This window comes from Odocoileus virginianus, chromosome 27, assembly GCF_023699985.2.
Source record: "Odocoileus virginianus isolate 20LAN1187 ecotype Illinois chromosome 27, Ovbor_1.2, whole genome shotgun sequence".
In the NCBI taxonomy this organism is placed as follows: Eukaryota; Metazoa; Chordata; class Mammalia; order Artiodactyla; family Cervidae; genus Odocoileus; species Odocoileus virginianus.
This window is the reverse complement of record NC_069700.1, coordinates 45,125,735-45,140,470: the sequence shown is the minus strand read 5'-3', so window position 1 is coordinate 45,140,470 and position 14,736 is coordinate 45,125,735. Positions and strand designations below refer to the sequence as shown.

At 43.1% G+C, this 14,736-nt stretch overlaps 1 protein-coding gene across 2 annotated transcripts; it reads right to left on the bottom strand.

The window, feature by feature from the left end:
• Positions 1-9,198: 9,198 nt before the first annotated feature.
• ZSCAN31 (zinc finger and SCAN domain containing 31) lies at positions 9,199-12,241 on the bottom strand. 2 transcript variants are annotated; one of them, XM_070456881.1, is made up of 3 exons: positions 11,735-12,241; positions 10,778-10,928; positions 9,199-10,256 (listed from the first exon to the last, which is right to left on the bottom strand). In XM_070456881.1, exons 1-3 carry the CDS (start codon positions 12,113-12,115, stop codon positions 9,481-9,483), a joined length of 1,308 nt encoding a protein of 435 aa, XP_070312982.1. In that variant the 5' UTR covers positions 12,116-12,241; the 3' UTR covers positions 9,199-9,480. The 2 variants fall into 2 exon arrangements, with proteins under 2 accessions (XP_070312982.1, XP_070312983.1); XM_070456882.1 differs by having other exon boundaries at positions 11,669-11,756.
• Between the last annotated feature and the right edge of the window lie 2,495 nt (positions 12,242-14,736).

The following is a 14,736-nucleotide window of genomic DNA, read 5'->3' as shown; positions in this document are numbered from 1 at the left end:
TAGAGCCTATGGTCTGCAACAAGAGAAGCCCACACACTGCTACTAGGGAAAGCCTGTGTGCAGCAACGAAGACCCAGCATAATCAAAAATAAATAAAAAATTTTAAAGACTACAAATAACAAATGTTGGAGATGATGTGGGGTGAAGGGAACCCTTCTGCACTGTTGATGGGAATGTAAATTGGTGCAGCCACTATGGAGCCTGGGCTTCCCAGGTGGCTCAGTGGTAAAGATCCACCTGCCAATGTAGAAGTCATGGGCAGATTTTCCTGAATTGGGAAAATCCCCTGGAGGAGGAAATGGCAACCCACTCAAGTATTCCTGCCTGGAAAATTCCAGGGGTAGAGGAGCCTGGTGGGCTACAGTCCAGGGGGTCACAAAGAGTCAGATGTAACTGAGTACACACTATGAAGAACAGTATGGAGTTTCCTTAAAAAGCTAAAAATATAATCCAGCAATCCCACTCCTAGGCATATATCAAGAGAAAAACCCTAATTCAAAAAGACACATGTACCCCAGTGTTCACAGCAGCACTGTTTACAGCAGCCAAGCCATGGAAGCAACCTAAATGTCCATTGAATGGATGGATAAAGAAGATGTGTTACATATATACAATGAAATACTACTCAGCCATAAAAAAGAATGAAGTAATTCCATTGGCGGCAACATGGATAGAACTAGAGATCATCATCCTAGGTGAAGTAGGTCAGAAAAACACAAAATCACTTATGTGGAATCTAAAATAGGATACAAATGAACTTATTTACAAAGCAGACTCATTGATATAGAAAACTTATAGTTACCAAAGGGGAGAGAGTGGGAGAGGGATAAATAAGGAGTTTGGGATTAGCAGATATGCAGTACTATGTATAAAACAGGTAAACAACAATGTCCTACTGTATATAGCACAGGGAACTATATTCAATATCAAAATAATGGAACATAAAAATAACCACAGAATGGCACTGAATCCATAGTTGAAAATCAAGACAGATCCCATGAGGTCAGGAAGATCTAAATAAAACATAGGTGTCAGAGGCTGATGACCTGAGCATTGGTATAACCACTTCCGATTGTGTGTAGGCAGGGATACTGAAGGAGTGTTCTGTAAAGGGAAAATGAGGTGAAGCAGTGTCTTTAAGTACTGAAACGAAAAGTGTGTCCTATTGGGGCTGTGGAAATTGGCAGCAGAAGCCAAGAGAGTCAAGAAAACAGGAAATATGGAGCAAATCAGGGTAACAATAGAATCATCATGAGAAGAAAGACAATGGTGGCAGTAAGGTTGACATAAAGCCTATGGTGAAAACTACTAAGGAGATTAAATGAGTCCAGGATTCAAGTCATCAGAGCAGGAAACCAAAGGAGAAATACTTGGGGGAGGGGAAAAAAGTGAATGATGTGAACTGTGACTCTTTAGTGCTGAAATTTAGTATTGATGAATTAGACAGATCTCACTCATTTCTGTGTGACATGCATTGCATTCCTTTCACACCCTAACCTGTACCTTCCCAATCCTGGCTGGATGGCAAGTAGTCCGACTTGAATTCTTTCAAAAGGTGTGAAATTACCCACATGCTGAGGTGCAAGTGTAAGCCATGCATAACAGTAACAGATCATCCTAGGTGATCTTACTCCACACTCAGATGCTCAAATGTTATTTTCTTTAATTAATCTGTTATTCCTTGTGAAATACATCCCTAAGGTGGATGGCTTCTGCTTTCAGTGGAATGTCTGGTATCTATGTGAAAGTGTTAGCCACTCAGCTGTGTCCAATTCTTTGCAACCCCATGGACTGTAGCCTGCCAGGCTCCTCTGTCCATGGAATTTCCCAGGCAAGAATACCGGTATCTACAAATACCCACTTACAAGAGTATTAATAGAATGTGGGTTTGAGTTAAAGGGACCTCCCTGGCAGTCCGATGGTTAAGACTGTCTCCAGCGCAGGGGGCATGGGTTCAGTCCCACTGGGCCACATGGCCAATACATAAACAAATGATAAATGACTAGTACAGATTACTTACACAAAAAACTCTTATTTCACTTTCTATCTTGATCTTTAGAGCCGTTTGTCCATCCTCTACTTGGCAGTTATCAAAGGCTGTATTTATTATCTCCCCCTTCCAAATGTGTTCAAGGGCTCCATAATTAAATACATGACTTCAGTACCCACCCAGGGACCATAGATGTCATCTGTGATTCCTTCCTACCACTCACCTCTTAATCTCTCTTGAGTCTGTCTGTAGCTCTCCACCTGGCTTCCCTATCATTTAGATCACAGTTCTGTGATATCAAGGGCTTCCCAGGTGGTGCAGTTGTAAAGAATTTGCCTACCAATGCAGGAGACACAGATTCAATCCCTGGGTCCAGAAGATCCCCTGGAGGGTGAAATGGCAAACCACTCCAGTATTCTTCCCTGGGAAATCCCATGGACAGAGGAGCCTTGCAGACTATAATCCATGGGGTCGCAAAGAGTCTGACACGATTGAGGGACTGAGCTCACGCCTGCACACATACACACACACACAAGTGATGTAGCCTGGCTGCCTGAACATGTGTGCACATGCTCTCACACACACACATAGACACTGTGATGTGGCCTGACTGCCCACCACAGCCTCCCTCCACCACCACCATGCCCCCCACCCAAGCCGTTCTCTGAACCACATCCACAGTGAGACTTCTAAAGAGCAAATCAGCACCAGCTATGCAGGAGGTAGAGACAGTGTAAGTAATATTTATAAAGCAGCATAAATGTGGCACTGGAAAGACTTTGCTTTGGGCAGATTACCCTCTCTGAGCCTGGCCTACACTCTTACCATGACCCTCAAAGTGGCTCCACAGTTAAAAAGAATCAGTGATCCAAGGGATATGGTGAGGGACTCTAGTCCTAAGACTAAGGGAAAACTGGCCCAGGCTAGCTATACACACCAGGACCTGCTCAGGAAGTAATGGAGAAATAAGCTAGAAGGAACCTAGTTCCTTAACTCCTGGAACAGAACCCTGGCAATCGCCTTCCTCCAAAGTTTACACATGAGGACCTAAACTTCTGTCTTGGTGAAGTCATTGCTCCTGGGGGGAGAGAAGGTTGGGTCTCTGTTACTCCTGTATCTCCCAGAGACGGCCAGAGTCAGGCCCAAGGAAATCCTGGGAGCAGAAGTGCTGTTTGCGAACTTCCTGCTGGGAGGGACTCTTCCCTAGCAGGCTAGATTCCTGATTCTATGTGAAGCTGGTTTTTTCCACTTTGACTCACATAGCCCTTTTTTTGTTCCAGAGGGAACTGGCATGACCACGACTGGGACTTCTCTTGCTTCTCCAGATAGTCCAGATAATTTAGTGGCAGGTTCACTCTACCTGAAGTCTGGGATTCAGCAGAACTCCCATTCAGTATCTTATGCTCCAGAGGTAGTCCAGTTTTTTTAATGACACACATATATACACACACACGTACATGTATACACATACACAAATGTACACATGTATTAATATGGATTACTTAATATGTATTAATTATAGGGCTAATATATAGACTATAAAGAATTTCTACACATCAATAAGGAAAAGTTAGGGAATTCCTTGGCAGTCCAGGGGTTAGGACTCCATGCTCTCACTGTTGAGGGTCCAGGTTTGATCCCTGGTCAGGGAACAGAGACCTTCCACAATCCACATGGTACAGCCTGGGGAAGAAAAGTTAAAAATCCCCAAAGGAGGCTGGACAAAGGATATGAATCAGGAACTCACAAAGGAAGAAAGGCAAATGACCCATAAACATATAAAAAGAGGCATAATTCCATTAATATTTGGAGAATAAAAATGAAAAGAAGACACCATTACACACCTAACAGATTGGCAAGTATTTAAAAGTTTAACAAAATATTGGCAGGGATAAGGAATGTAAATTGGCACAGCCAATCTGGAGGTACTTAAATATCAAAAAGTTAAATGCATAAATGATGTGATATGTTAATTTTATCATCCCACTGTCCTTGAGAACTAGAAGTCTTAACATGGGAGGAAAGTGTGGTAGGCAGGCTCTAAGATGTCCTCCAGTGACCACAGTTCCCAGTATTCAAAACCTTACATAATCCCCACAACCTCTAAATAGCGTGCTTCTAACCAATAGAATGGGCTTCCCTAGTGGCTCAGATGGTAAAGAATCTGCTTGCAATGTAGGAGACTTGGGTTCAATCCCTGGGTTGGGAAGATCCCCTGGAGGAGGGCATGGTAACTCACTCCAGGGTTCTTGCCTGGAGAGTCCCCAAGGGCAGAGGAGCCTGGCGGGCTACAGTCTATGGGGTCACAAAGAGGTAGACATAGCTGAGCAACTAAGCACATACATCCAATATATACAGTAATGTTGAGGGGATGTCACTTCTGTGAATAGGTGACCAAAAACACTGTGATTTCTGTTTGGTAGCTGATGCTCACCCCTGGGGATTTTGATGAAGCAAGCAATCATGATTTAAACAAAACAAAAACACAGTCTATAGACTGCAAGAGAATAGTTGCAAATGATGTGACCAATAGGGATGATTTCCAAAATACACAAACAGCTCATGCAACTCAATAACAAACCCCAAGCAACCAAGTCAAAAAATGGACAGAAGATCTAAATAGACACTTCTCCAAAGAAGGCATGCAGAGGGCCAAAAGGCACATAAAGTGTTCATCATCACTAATTATTAGAGAAACACAGGTGATACAATGAGTTATCACCTCACACCATTCAGAACGGCCATCATCAAAAAATTCTACAAACAGTAAATGCTGGAGAAGGTGTGGAGAAAAGGGAAACTTTCCACAGTTGTTGGGAATGTAAATTGGTATAGCCACTATGAAGAACAGTATGGAGAGTCCTTAAGAAAGTAAAACTAGAGCTACCATATGATCCTGCAATCCCACTCCTGACATATATCTGGAGAAAAATATGGTTTGAAAGGATATATGCACCCCAACGTTCACTGCAGTGCTATATACAATAGCCAAAACATGGAAAACCTGAATGTCCATCAATAGATGAATGGATAAGCAAGATGTGCTTACCACTGCGCCACCTGGGAAGCCCCAGCAAATACAATGCAATAGGAAAAAAGAAATGAGGGGGAAATCTAATTGAAAGAGACAAGACCTATCAGTCAAACCTATCTGGCAGATATCATGGGGGTTCTGATTTAAGCAAACATTTAAAGACATGCCCTTCATGTCTTTCCACTTGGGCAGAGAGAGGTGAAGTAACTCACCTACAGCCACACCAGTGGACAGGAACAAACCACAGCACAGCAGCGCCCTGCCACCAAGAAGCAAACGTGTCTCTCCTTCTCCCACGCTTCAGCTCTTCCCGCTCCTCTTCCCGTCCAGCTCTGGCTGCCTGCAGAGATCCTGCACCTGGCTGTCCTCACTCCCCATGTCTCCCATCTTATCACCATCATCATTAACATCACCCAACCTCCAGGAGCCATCCATATATATTAATATAAAGAACTGGAATGTAAACACTTACTGGGTATGTAATGATATAAGGTAATCACTCCCTGGGTCTCCCCACCCCGATTAGCATCACCTGACCTCCAGGAATCCATCCATTTCTTCCTCTTGTGCACCACCAGAGTATCTGCACCACCCCCTCTCCCATTGCTTTCAAGACAGAGCTAGTCACACAATATACTTGACACCTGCTTAAGTGGTTTCACCTACATTTTCTGGATAAGGAAGAACAACTTTGTGGGGGCTGGGGTGGGTTGCTGTTGCTCAGTCTCTACGCTGTGACTGACTCTTTTTGACCCCATGAACTGCAGCACGCCAGGCTTCCCTGTCTTTCACTATCTCCCTGAGTTTGCTTAAACTCATGTCCATTGAGTCAGTGATGCCATCCAACCATCTCATCCTCTGTCGCCCCCTTCTCCTCCTGCCCTCAATCCTTCCCAGCTGTGGGGGCTTGGGGAGAACAAAGTTTCAGGACACTTAGTAGGAAACAGCACTGGACACTCAGTCTCGAATACTTTGCTCAACTTCGCCTGCTTGGGAGGTGACAATCATGTCACAAGCTCAGTTTACTCAACAGTGAATGTGAATGGTAAATAGCATGTCTTCCTCTTTTAGGGGGATGGTAAGGAGCACCTGTGAAACCCCAGGGGAAAGCTTTTTAGTCTACACCATAAGGCCTCTGCACCAGCCCATCCCCTTCCTGGGTCACCTTCCCACGCAGAACCAACTCCCTCACCTGCTCCAAATCTTAGCTCAAATGCCTCCTTCTCAGTGAAGCCTTCCCTGACCACCCGAGATAATGAAACCCCACTCCTTTATCCTGCTTCATTTTCTTCTGTTTCCAAAACACTTTATTACACTGTCATTTATTATGTGCTGTGCTTAGTCATTACTCGTGTCCGACTCTTTGTGACCTCATAAACTGTTGCCTCTGTCCATGGAATTTTCCAGGCAAGAATACTGGAGTGGGTTGCCATCTCCTTTTCCAGGGGAACTTCTGGACCCAGGGATTGAACTGGTGTTTCCTGCGTCTCCTGCACTGGCAGACGGATCCTTTAGCACTGTGCCACCTGGGAAGCCTCATTTATTATACTTACTGTTAATTGTTTTTCTCAAGCAGGGTTCCCTGATGTGTCCCAAGTCCCTGCAACAGTGCCCACTGGCCCAAAGTGGTGCTCGGCAGATGCTGCTGACTGGCTGAGTGCCCTGCTCACTGCCTGAACTTCCCTTCTTTTCTAGATGCTCCTCTGCTCACAGGCACTGAAAATCCTTCATGTCACTGTCGTGAGGCTGAATGTGGGAGTGTGTAACCAGCAACTAGAACTGACTAGGACTAGACTAGACTGATGAAAGAGAAACTGAAAAAAAAACAAAAAACAAAACAAAACAGCAACATTCCCCATTTCTCCCTTCGGTTTCCTTAGGTCGCAGGCCTGCCCTATCAGGCCCTTTCCTCCCATCTCTCCTCTCCTGCTCTGTGCTTTTCTCCTTTATGCCTTGGGCCTCTCTCTTATGGCTGCTTTCTCCGTAAGCTTTTCTTTGCCTTTCTGGAAAGGTGAGACAGGAAAGGGCTGTCTGAGCCCTGGGGCTGGAATCTCAGAGGGACCAAACTGAAGGTCTGTGTTGAAGGTGTGTCTGTAGTAGCACCCTAGCTAAGGACATGCAGATGAGTCCTTGTCCCTGTGTCCTGAGATGCTGCAGGGGGCGGGGGCGTGAGGACTGCAGGCCTGCACTGTGCTTGTAAACATGGACAGTTCCTTTCCCCTCACCCTGGGAGGTCATGTGAAGGGGAGAGAGGAGGCATAGCGGAAGCTCTGGAGCAGCGGCTTTTTCTTGAAGCAAATGTTTACAGGAACTGCTTAGACTTCCCAAGTGATGAATCTGCCTGTGCAGAGCAGAGAATGCTGCCTGGTTTCCCAACCACCTCAGCCAGCTGCCCATTGCACTTCATGGGCATCTCACTCCTCTGAGGGTGGGGCTGGCAGTGGGGAGCATAGGTGTAGAGGCAACATGCAGACATAGGGGTTGCAGTGGGAGGATGAGAAGGAAACGGATTTGCCTGACACCTCTAGCTGTAGAAGGACCACCAGGACTGTCTGGGGTCCTGATATTCAAATGTGCTCCATGAACCAGCAGCACCAGCATCACTGGGAGTTTGTTGAAAATGCAGATTCCTGGGCTCCACCATTACCTTTTGAATTAGAATCTATTTTAACAAGATTCCAGGTGATTTGTAGATACTCTAAAATTCAATAAGCACTGTTCTGGGGACTTCCCTGGTGGTCCAGTGTTTAAGCCTCCATGCTTCTACTGCAGGGGGCATGAAGTTCCATCCCTGGTCAGGGAATTAAGATCCTACATGCCCTGAAGTAAGGCTAAAAAAAAAAAGCACTATTTTAAATAGTCTGCATTTAGCTAATGTTCTGTTTCCAAATAAACAGTCAAGGAATTTTAGTTTTTGTTGTTTTTATGGTCCCCAAGCTATAAGGAAAACCAAATATATATATACACACACACATATATATACACATATATATTTACATATATAGGCTTAACTTTTTTAAAACAAACTTTGAAGACATACTTAGCATGGTATATTTTTAAGTTGAACTTATAGTTCCTTTCTTTTGAAATTCTGATTAAGATTTTGATGGTGGAGAAAAGTATAATGAGACTGTCAGCAGAGGCATTTAACATTCCGTTTAGTTCAAACAGGACACTTAAAATTCCACCTACATTCATTAGATGGTATTATTTCTTAGGTAAATCACAGTGCACATTTATTGAATTATAGTTTCAGTGCTTTACAAGTCTGTATTAATCTCATGTATCCTGTGAGAAGGGTACTCTTATCCCCTATTAAATTTATAGATAGGGAGACTGTAGCATAGGGACATTTAATTAAACTGCCCAAGGTCACAGAGCTCACAGATGGAGAGGCAGGTACTGAACCTGGACAGTGCGGTGCCAAACTTGTGTGTTTAACCCTGACGGTAAATGGCCTGGACCTGCTGGTCTCCCGAATTAAGCATATGCTGCCTGAGGTCAGAGGCTCCATTTCTTTATAACCTCAGTGATGCTGCTTACAGTGGCCTTCCACCTGGCTAAACTTCTAAAGCCTGTGACAGAAAAGGCTATGAATAAAACAGGCATATTGCAAAGGGTTTATTATTATTATTATTGGCTTCATCACATGGCATGTGGGATCTTAGTTCCCTGACCAGGACTCAAGCCTGTGCCCCCTGCATTAGGAGTGTGGAGTCTTAATCACTGGACCACCAGGGAAGTTCCACAAAGGTCTTAAAGTATCATTTGACTTGTTATTTATAACAAAAATGGGAACCTTAAATATAGTAATGACTGCACTGAGAATTTGGAGTTCAATATCAAAATGGGACATGGATTTCTAAACCATCAAATCTATAGGCTACACACCAGGGGTAATGCTGCTTAGTAAAAGAGTGTGCCAACCATTCTGATGAAAGTATCAAAGAGAACATCCATTACATTCCTGGGGAGATTGCTGACAATGATAATGATTTTCTATAGGAACAATTCTTATTCCCCCAAAGCTTATTGTGTTTAAAATGTCACTTTTACCAAAAAAAAAAAAAAAAAAAAAACCCAAAAAACAAAAAACTCACCTCTGAATATCCTTTGAGTATATACACAAATGCTAGTAATTTAGAGTTGTTCAATATTAAGTATTACTCAATAATGGCCCCTACACACCAATTTATTTCCAGGTTAAGATTTGGTTGCTTTAAGGGAAATTGTTAGAAATGAACCAAGGGATAGGGAAGAAAGAAGTTGCCCAGCAAGTGCCCACATGCCCACACCCACAGTCATCCACTCAGGAGACAGCAGCACGTGGTCTGCAAAAAAAAATCATGCATTCCAAAGCAAAATAAATTTCATAAGAGTAAAATAAGCCATTTGAACATCTTACTTTCCCAAGGATCACCTCACTGAAGGGCCCTGGTGGTCCATAGGGTTAGTTTTAGTCCAATTTGACAACAGTATGGATTCTAAAATGCCTAATGAGGTTGCAATGATGACTGAAAGCTTTCCCACACTCATCACACTTATACGGTCTCTCTCCAGTGTGGCTTCTCTGATGTTTGATAAGGAGTGTTCGACTACGAAAGCTTTTACTGCACTGACTGCACTGATAGGGTTTCTCACCAGTGTGGATTCGGAGATGCTGGAAAAGCCCTGCATTCTGACTGAAGGCTTTTCCACACTCGTTACAGCGATAGCGCTTCTCTCCAGTGTGTATCCTCTGATGCTGAACAAGGTACGAGCTCAGGCGGAAGGCTTTCCCACACTCTTCACATTCATATGGTTTTTCCCCTGTGTGGATTCTTCTGTGTCTAATGAGGCCATTGCTGGCACTGAAGGCTTTCCCGCAGTCCTTACATTGATAGGGTTTCTCTCCAGTGTGGCTCCGCTGATGTTCAATCAGGCCTGACCTCTGGCTGAAGGTCTTTCCACATTCTCTACATTCATATGGCTTCTCCCCAGTGTGGATTCTCTGGTGCTGAATGAGAACTGAATTCTGAGTAAAGCTTTTCCCACACTCATTGCACTTGTGACGTCTCTCTCCAGTGGGCTGTCTGCTCTGTTTTTCTGCCCTGCTCTCACGTTTACACATTTCTCTATATTTAGAATCTAAAGGAACATCTCTTTGGAGTCTGCTATTCTCAAAATGTCCCATTTCTTTTAAGACTTCCTGTTTTGATGTCAAGTCCTGGTTTTCAAGTACAGTTTCACCATCTAGAATAATAAATAGATCATGTCATTTTTTTTCCTTTATGAAAGAGTATAACCATAGGATGGGAAAGAGGAAGATTCATGTCAAATATACACATTTTAGGATCCAAAACTGGCAGTGTAATATAACAACCTAAATAGAGATATGGAGACAAAGTAAGGGGTTACCAGCACCTGCTGAAATGGCTGGAGGAGGTCACCCAGACAAGGTGAGGCTTCTAGAGAAGATGTACGCAAGCAGGCACTGTGAAGGGCTTGCTACAAAGCAGGTGCTGCTCTAAATGTTTTATGTATATTAACTTATTAAATCTTCAAATGACTCTCTGACTCTGATTATTTCCATTTTACAAATGTACAAACTGAAGGCACAGGAAGGTTACTTGACCTGTTCAATGTCACATAGCTTCTAAGTAGCAGTGCTTAAATTCTAACTGAAACAATTTGGCCCCAGAGTCCACAGTCTCAACTATTACCCTATACTGGGCCACCAGAGATCCTCTGAATGGACCTGAAAATGTCCTTACCTTGTTCTCCAAATTTGTGGAGCCCAAAAGATTCACATTTGAGCTGTGTCACTGTGGACTGAAGCTGGAAAGCTGTTGATTCCTGCTTGGCCTTCAAATGCACTGCATCCCCTGAGAGCATTTCAGCAAGTCCATGTTCACGATCTGGGGTCTGAAGGCAGGTAGGTATATTTAGGTTGGTAAGAGGAAGACTACTGGAACCTGGACTCACACTCAATGAGAGCTCATATGGAACTGTATGAGACATTTTATGCAATTGCACAGTGGAAAGCCCAAAGTTTAATTCCACACCCAAAAGCAGAAGGGGGAGAACAAGAGTGGCCCAATGAGGTGTGACGGTTTAAAATATGTTCGTAAGCTCTTCAATGTTATTTCTACTAAAAGGTGGAGACTGATTTCTCTCCCCTTGAGTGAGAGCTGTACTTAAAATGGCTCATTTCTACTGAATAGAATGTATGGCAGAAATCATTGTATGTAACTTCTGAGACTAAGTCATAAAAACGTGAGGATTCATCCTTATCCTCTCTTCCTCTATTTCTGTCTCTCTTCCAGGGAAGCCAACTGACATGCTGTGAGGACATTCAATGAGCCCTAAGCAGAAACCCAGTAAAGACCCCTGCCAACAACTAGTGAGGAACCAAGGCCCCCTACCAACAACCATGGGAGTGAGCCATCTTGAAAGTGGATCCACCAGCTGCAGTAGGTCTTCAGGGGACTATAATCTTGGTTGACATCTTCACTGCAACCTCATGACAGATCCTCCTAAGTGGCTCCCAAAACCTGACTCAGAAACTTGGAGGTAATATTTGTTTTTTTTAAGCCATTAAAGCTTAGGGGATTACTTGTTACCCAGCAACAGAGAACTAATACATGTGGCTACAACCAACCAACCTGGGTCACCAAACTTCACCCTTCATTTCACAGTCTATGTCCAGAAGGCCATCTTCGTCCTCTCACCTGGTTCTCTGGTTCACTGAGCTCTTGCTCCAGGTCTTCAACTGCAGCCACTGCCTCCTCCCCACTCTTGGGATGGTGCTCACGTACCCAGGCCTGGAGCTCCTCAGGCAGGATGGTCAGGAACTGCTCCAGCACCAGCAGCTCCAGGATTTGCTCCTTGGTATGTGTGTCTGGCCTCAGCCACTGATGACAGAGTTCCCGAAGCCGGCTCAGGGCTTCTCGGGGACCAGGAGTCTCTTGGTAACAAAAGTGTCTAAAAAGTTGGCGGGAGGCTTCCTGGCCAGAAAAGTTGTTCTCTTGAAGGTAGGTTTCTTGGTCCCAGATAGGGTCCTCCTCCACCTTCACAACCTTAAGTCCATCCTGTTCCCCTGCTGAAGCCATTCTGGGATTAACTTAGAAGGGCTCAATCCAGCCTGGGGTGGAGATGTAACTGATTTAAGATCCTCTGATTTAATCTTCTTCAGGAGGATGCACCTGATGAGAAAAATTATGTTTTAATGAAATAAGTAATGGGGAAAAATACAGTATAAGAACAATAATATCATGTTATCATTCATGTTAATAAAAGGTATACATATGTATGTTTAGAAACTAAAATTTTAAAAAACGCATGTGGCAGAATACATTACTGACCCCATTCTTCACCCATTCTTCACCCCATTCTTCAACATGGACTTTGTTGCGTGCTCCTGCTGTGATTCTGGGTTCAACACATGACCTGACTTGGCCAGTGTAATACTAACAAGTGTGACAGAAGCTAGTGTGATTGCTCTTGCATGCCTGTGCCCTCTATAACTGCTAAGAGGATATACTGGCTTTCAGATAGAGCAGATGAGATCTAGGTCAGCTAACAGCCAGATAACCTCCCCTCCTCCTGCCCTACCCCAACATGTGAGTGACTCCAGCTGAGATCTGCAGAGCTCACAGCTGACTGCAGATGTACAATTAAGCGTTGCCTAGATCACCAAACCCAACAGACTCATATGCTAAATAAATGTTTACTGTTGTTATCCTGCCAAAGACTTGTAACTGTTTGTTACACCACATTATTATGGCAATGAAAAACTACTACAAAGGGATGGCCTCTGGGAAGGGAACTAGGTAACTTAAGAGAGGAAGGACATTTTACTTTTCACATAATACCCTCAATATTTTTTCTGATTCTTGAGTCATTTGAAATAAAGTACTTATTCCAAAAAAATAAACAAAGGGACTCCCTGGTGGTCCAGGGTTAAGAATCTGCCTTGCAGTGCAGGGCATGTGGGTTCAATCCCTGATCGGGGAACTAAGATCTTGCATGCTGCAGAGCAACTGAGCCCACATGCCACAATCAGAAGTCTGCAAAAAGAGAAGATCCCAAGTGCTGCAACTAAGATCCAAGGCAGCCAAATTAATTAAATTTTAAAAAGAAAAGAAACAAGAGGCTTTAACCAAATGTCTATAGAGCAAAGAGTAGGAAAAACATAATTCTGACAAAGTGTGAAGCAGTGAAACAATGTGGCTTAGGAGAAAGTACATTTGAATTGGGCCTGAAATAACTAACAGAAATTAGTTAGGCAGAGAAAGGGCCCTGGCAGGAGATTCAACATCACAGGCCAAGCAAACAACAGGCTCTAACCCTAACCCATTTAACATGCATTAGAGGATAAACAGGAGAAGACAATGGCACCCCACTCAAGTACTCTTGCCTGGAAAATCCTATGGACGGAGGAGCCTGGTAGGCTGCAGTCCATGGGGTCGCGAAGAGTCAGACATGACTGAGCGACTTCACTTTCACTTTTCACTATTATGCATTGGAGAAGGAAATGGCAACCCACTCCAGTGTTCTAGCCTGGAGAATCCCAGGGATGGGGTCGCACAGAGTCAGACACGACTGAAGTGACTTAGCAGTAGCAGCAGCAGAGGATAAACAAAAGAATGGACACAGCTGAAGAGTAACAGTGATTATGAGAATACTGAGACTTTACTCTGAATGCAGCAGGAGATTATAAAATATGAAAGAGCAGTTAAGAAGAGAGAATATTTCATATATATATCTTGTTAACTGCTCTTTCATACATATAATATGTAAATATATATATGTATTGTAATATAAAATATTAAGACACTACAACATTAATATTCAGGAGCTTCAGAAGAAAAGAATGTAGTGAATGACTGAGAAATAATAGTTGATGAGAAAAAATTAAGAATTTTCTAGAAATGAAGGCCTGACTTCTCAGATCAAGAATGCACACCTAGACATAATAGACTGAAACTGAAATCTATTGAGGATAAAGAGACAATCTTAATAGCTACCAGAGGAAAAGAGATTACCTATGAAGGAAACACAGCAAAGTGCGCACTAACACAGTCTAGAAGGCAATCAGAGTGGAGAAATGACTGTTAATACAGAATTTACCCTGAGCTAAATATAAGTAAATAGAGCAAAATGAAGTCATTTACAACCCACAAACACTTCCTACGAGAGTAAGTAAAGGATATAGAGTTCAGCAAAGAAAGGTGAACTCAGAAAGAAGGTATGAAATAGAGGAAACATAAGCTCAAGAACTGACAAAATATGGTGATAAATTTAAATGATTATGGAGGGAAATCTCTTGTAATTTATTCACTCACATGTAAAATGATGTACATAAAAGGTTATTTACTGCAGCACTGTTTGTGAGACAAAGGTTGGAAACAACCCAAATGGCCACCAAGATGGGGCTAGGTAAATAAATTATAGTAATCCATATAGTAATCCATAACTACTGCTATGCAGTTTTTTGAAAAGAGGACGCTCTTTATGTACAGATATGAAAGGATGGGCAAGATTCATTTAGTGAAAAAAACAGGGTACAGAGTCACCATGAAAATATTAACAAAAGGGAAAGGGAAAGAAAAAAAAAAAAAAATATATATATATATATATATTTGGATACCTGAGCAACATTACTTGTTCCTGGGAATGGGAAATAAGTGGTTGGGAGCAGGTATGATGTGGAATTTTTCAATGGATAGCC

Bases quoted from the DNA above. Each gene is read 5' to 3' on its own strand.
- ZSCAN31 (XM_070456881.1), bottom strand. From the start codon at position 12,115: ATGGCTTCAGCAGGGGAACAGGATGGACTTAAGGTTGTGAAGGTGGAG. The intron at 10,929-11,734 runs GTGAGAGGACGA...ACCTGCCTTCAG, and splicing joins TCAGTGAACCAGAGAACCAG to ACCCCAGATCGTGAACATGG. The intron at 10,257-10,777 runs GTAAGGACATTT...TTATTATTCTAG, and splicing joins CCACAAATTTGGAGAACAAG to ATGGTGAAACTGTACTTGAA.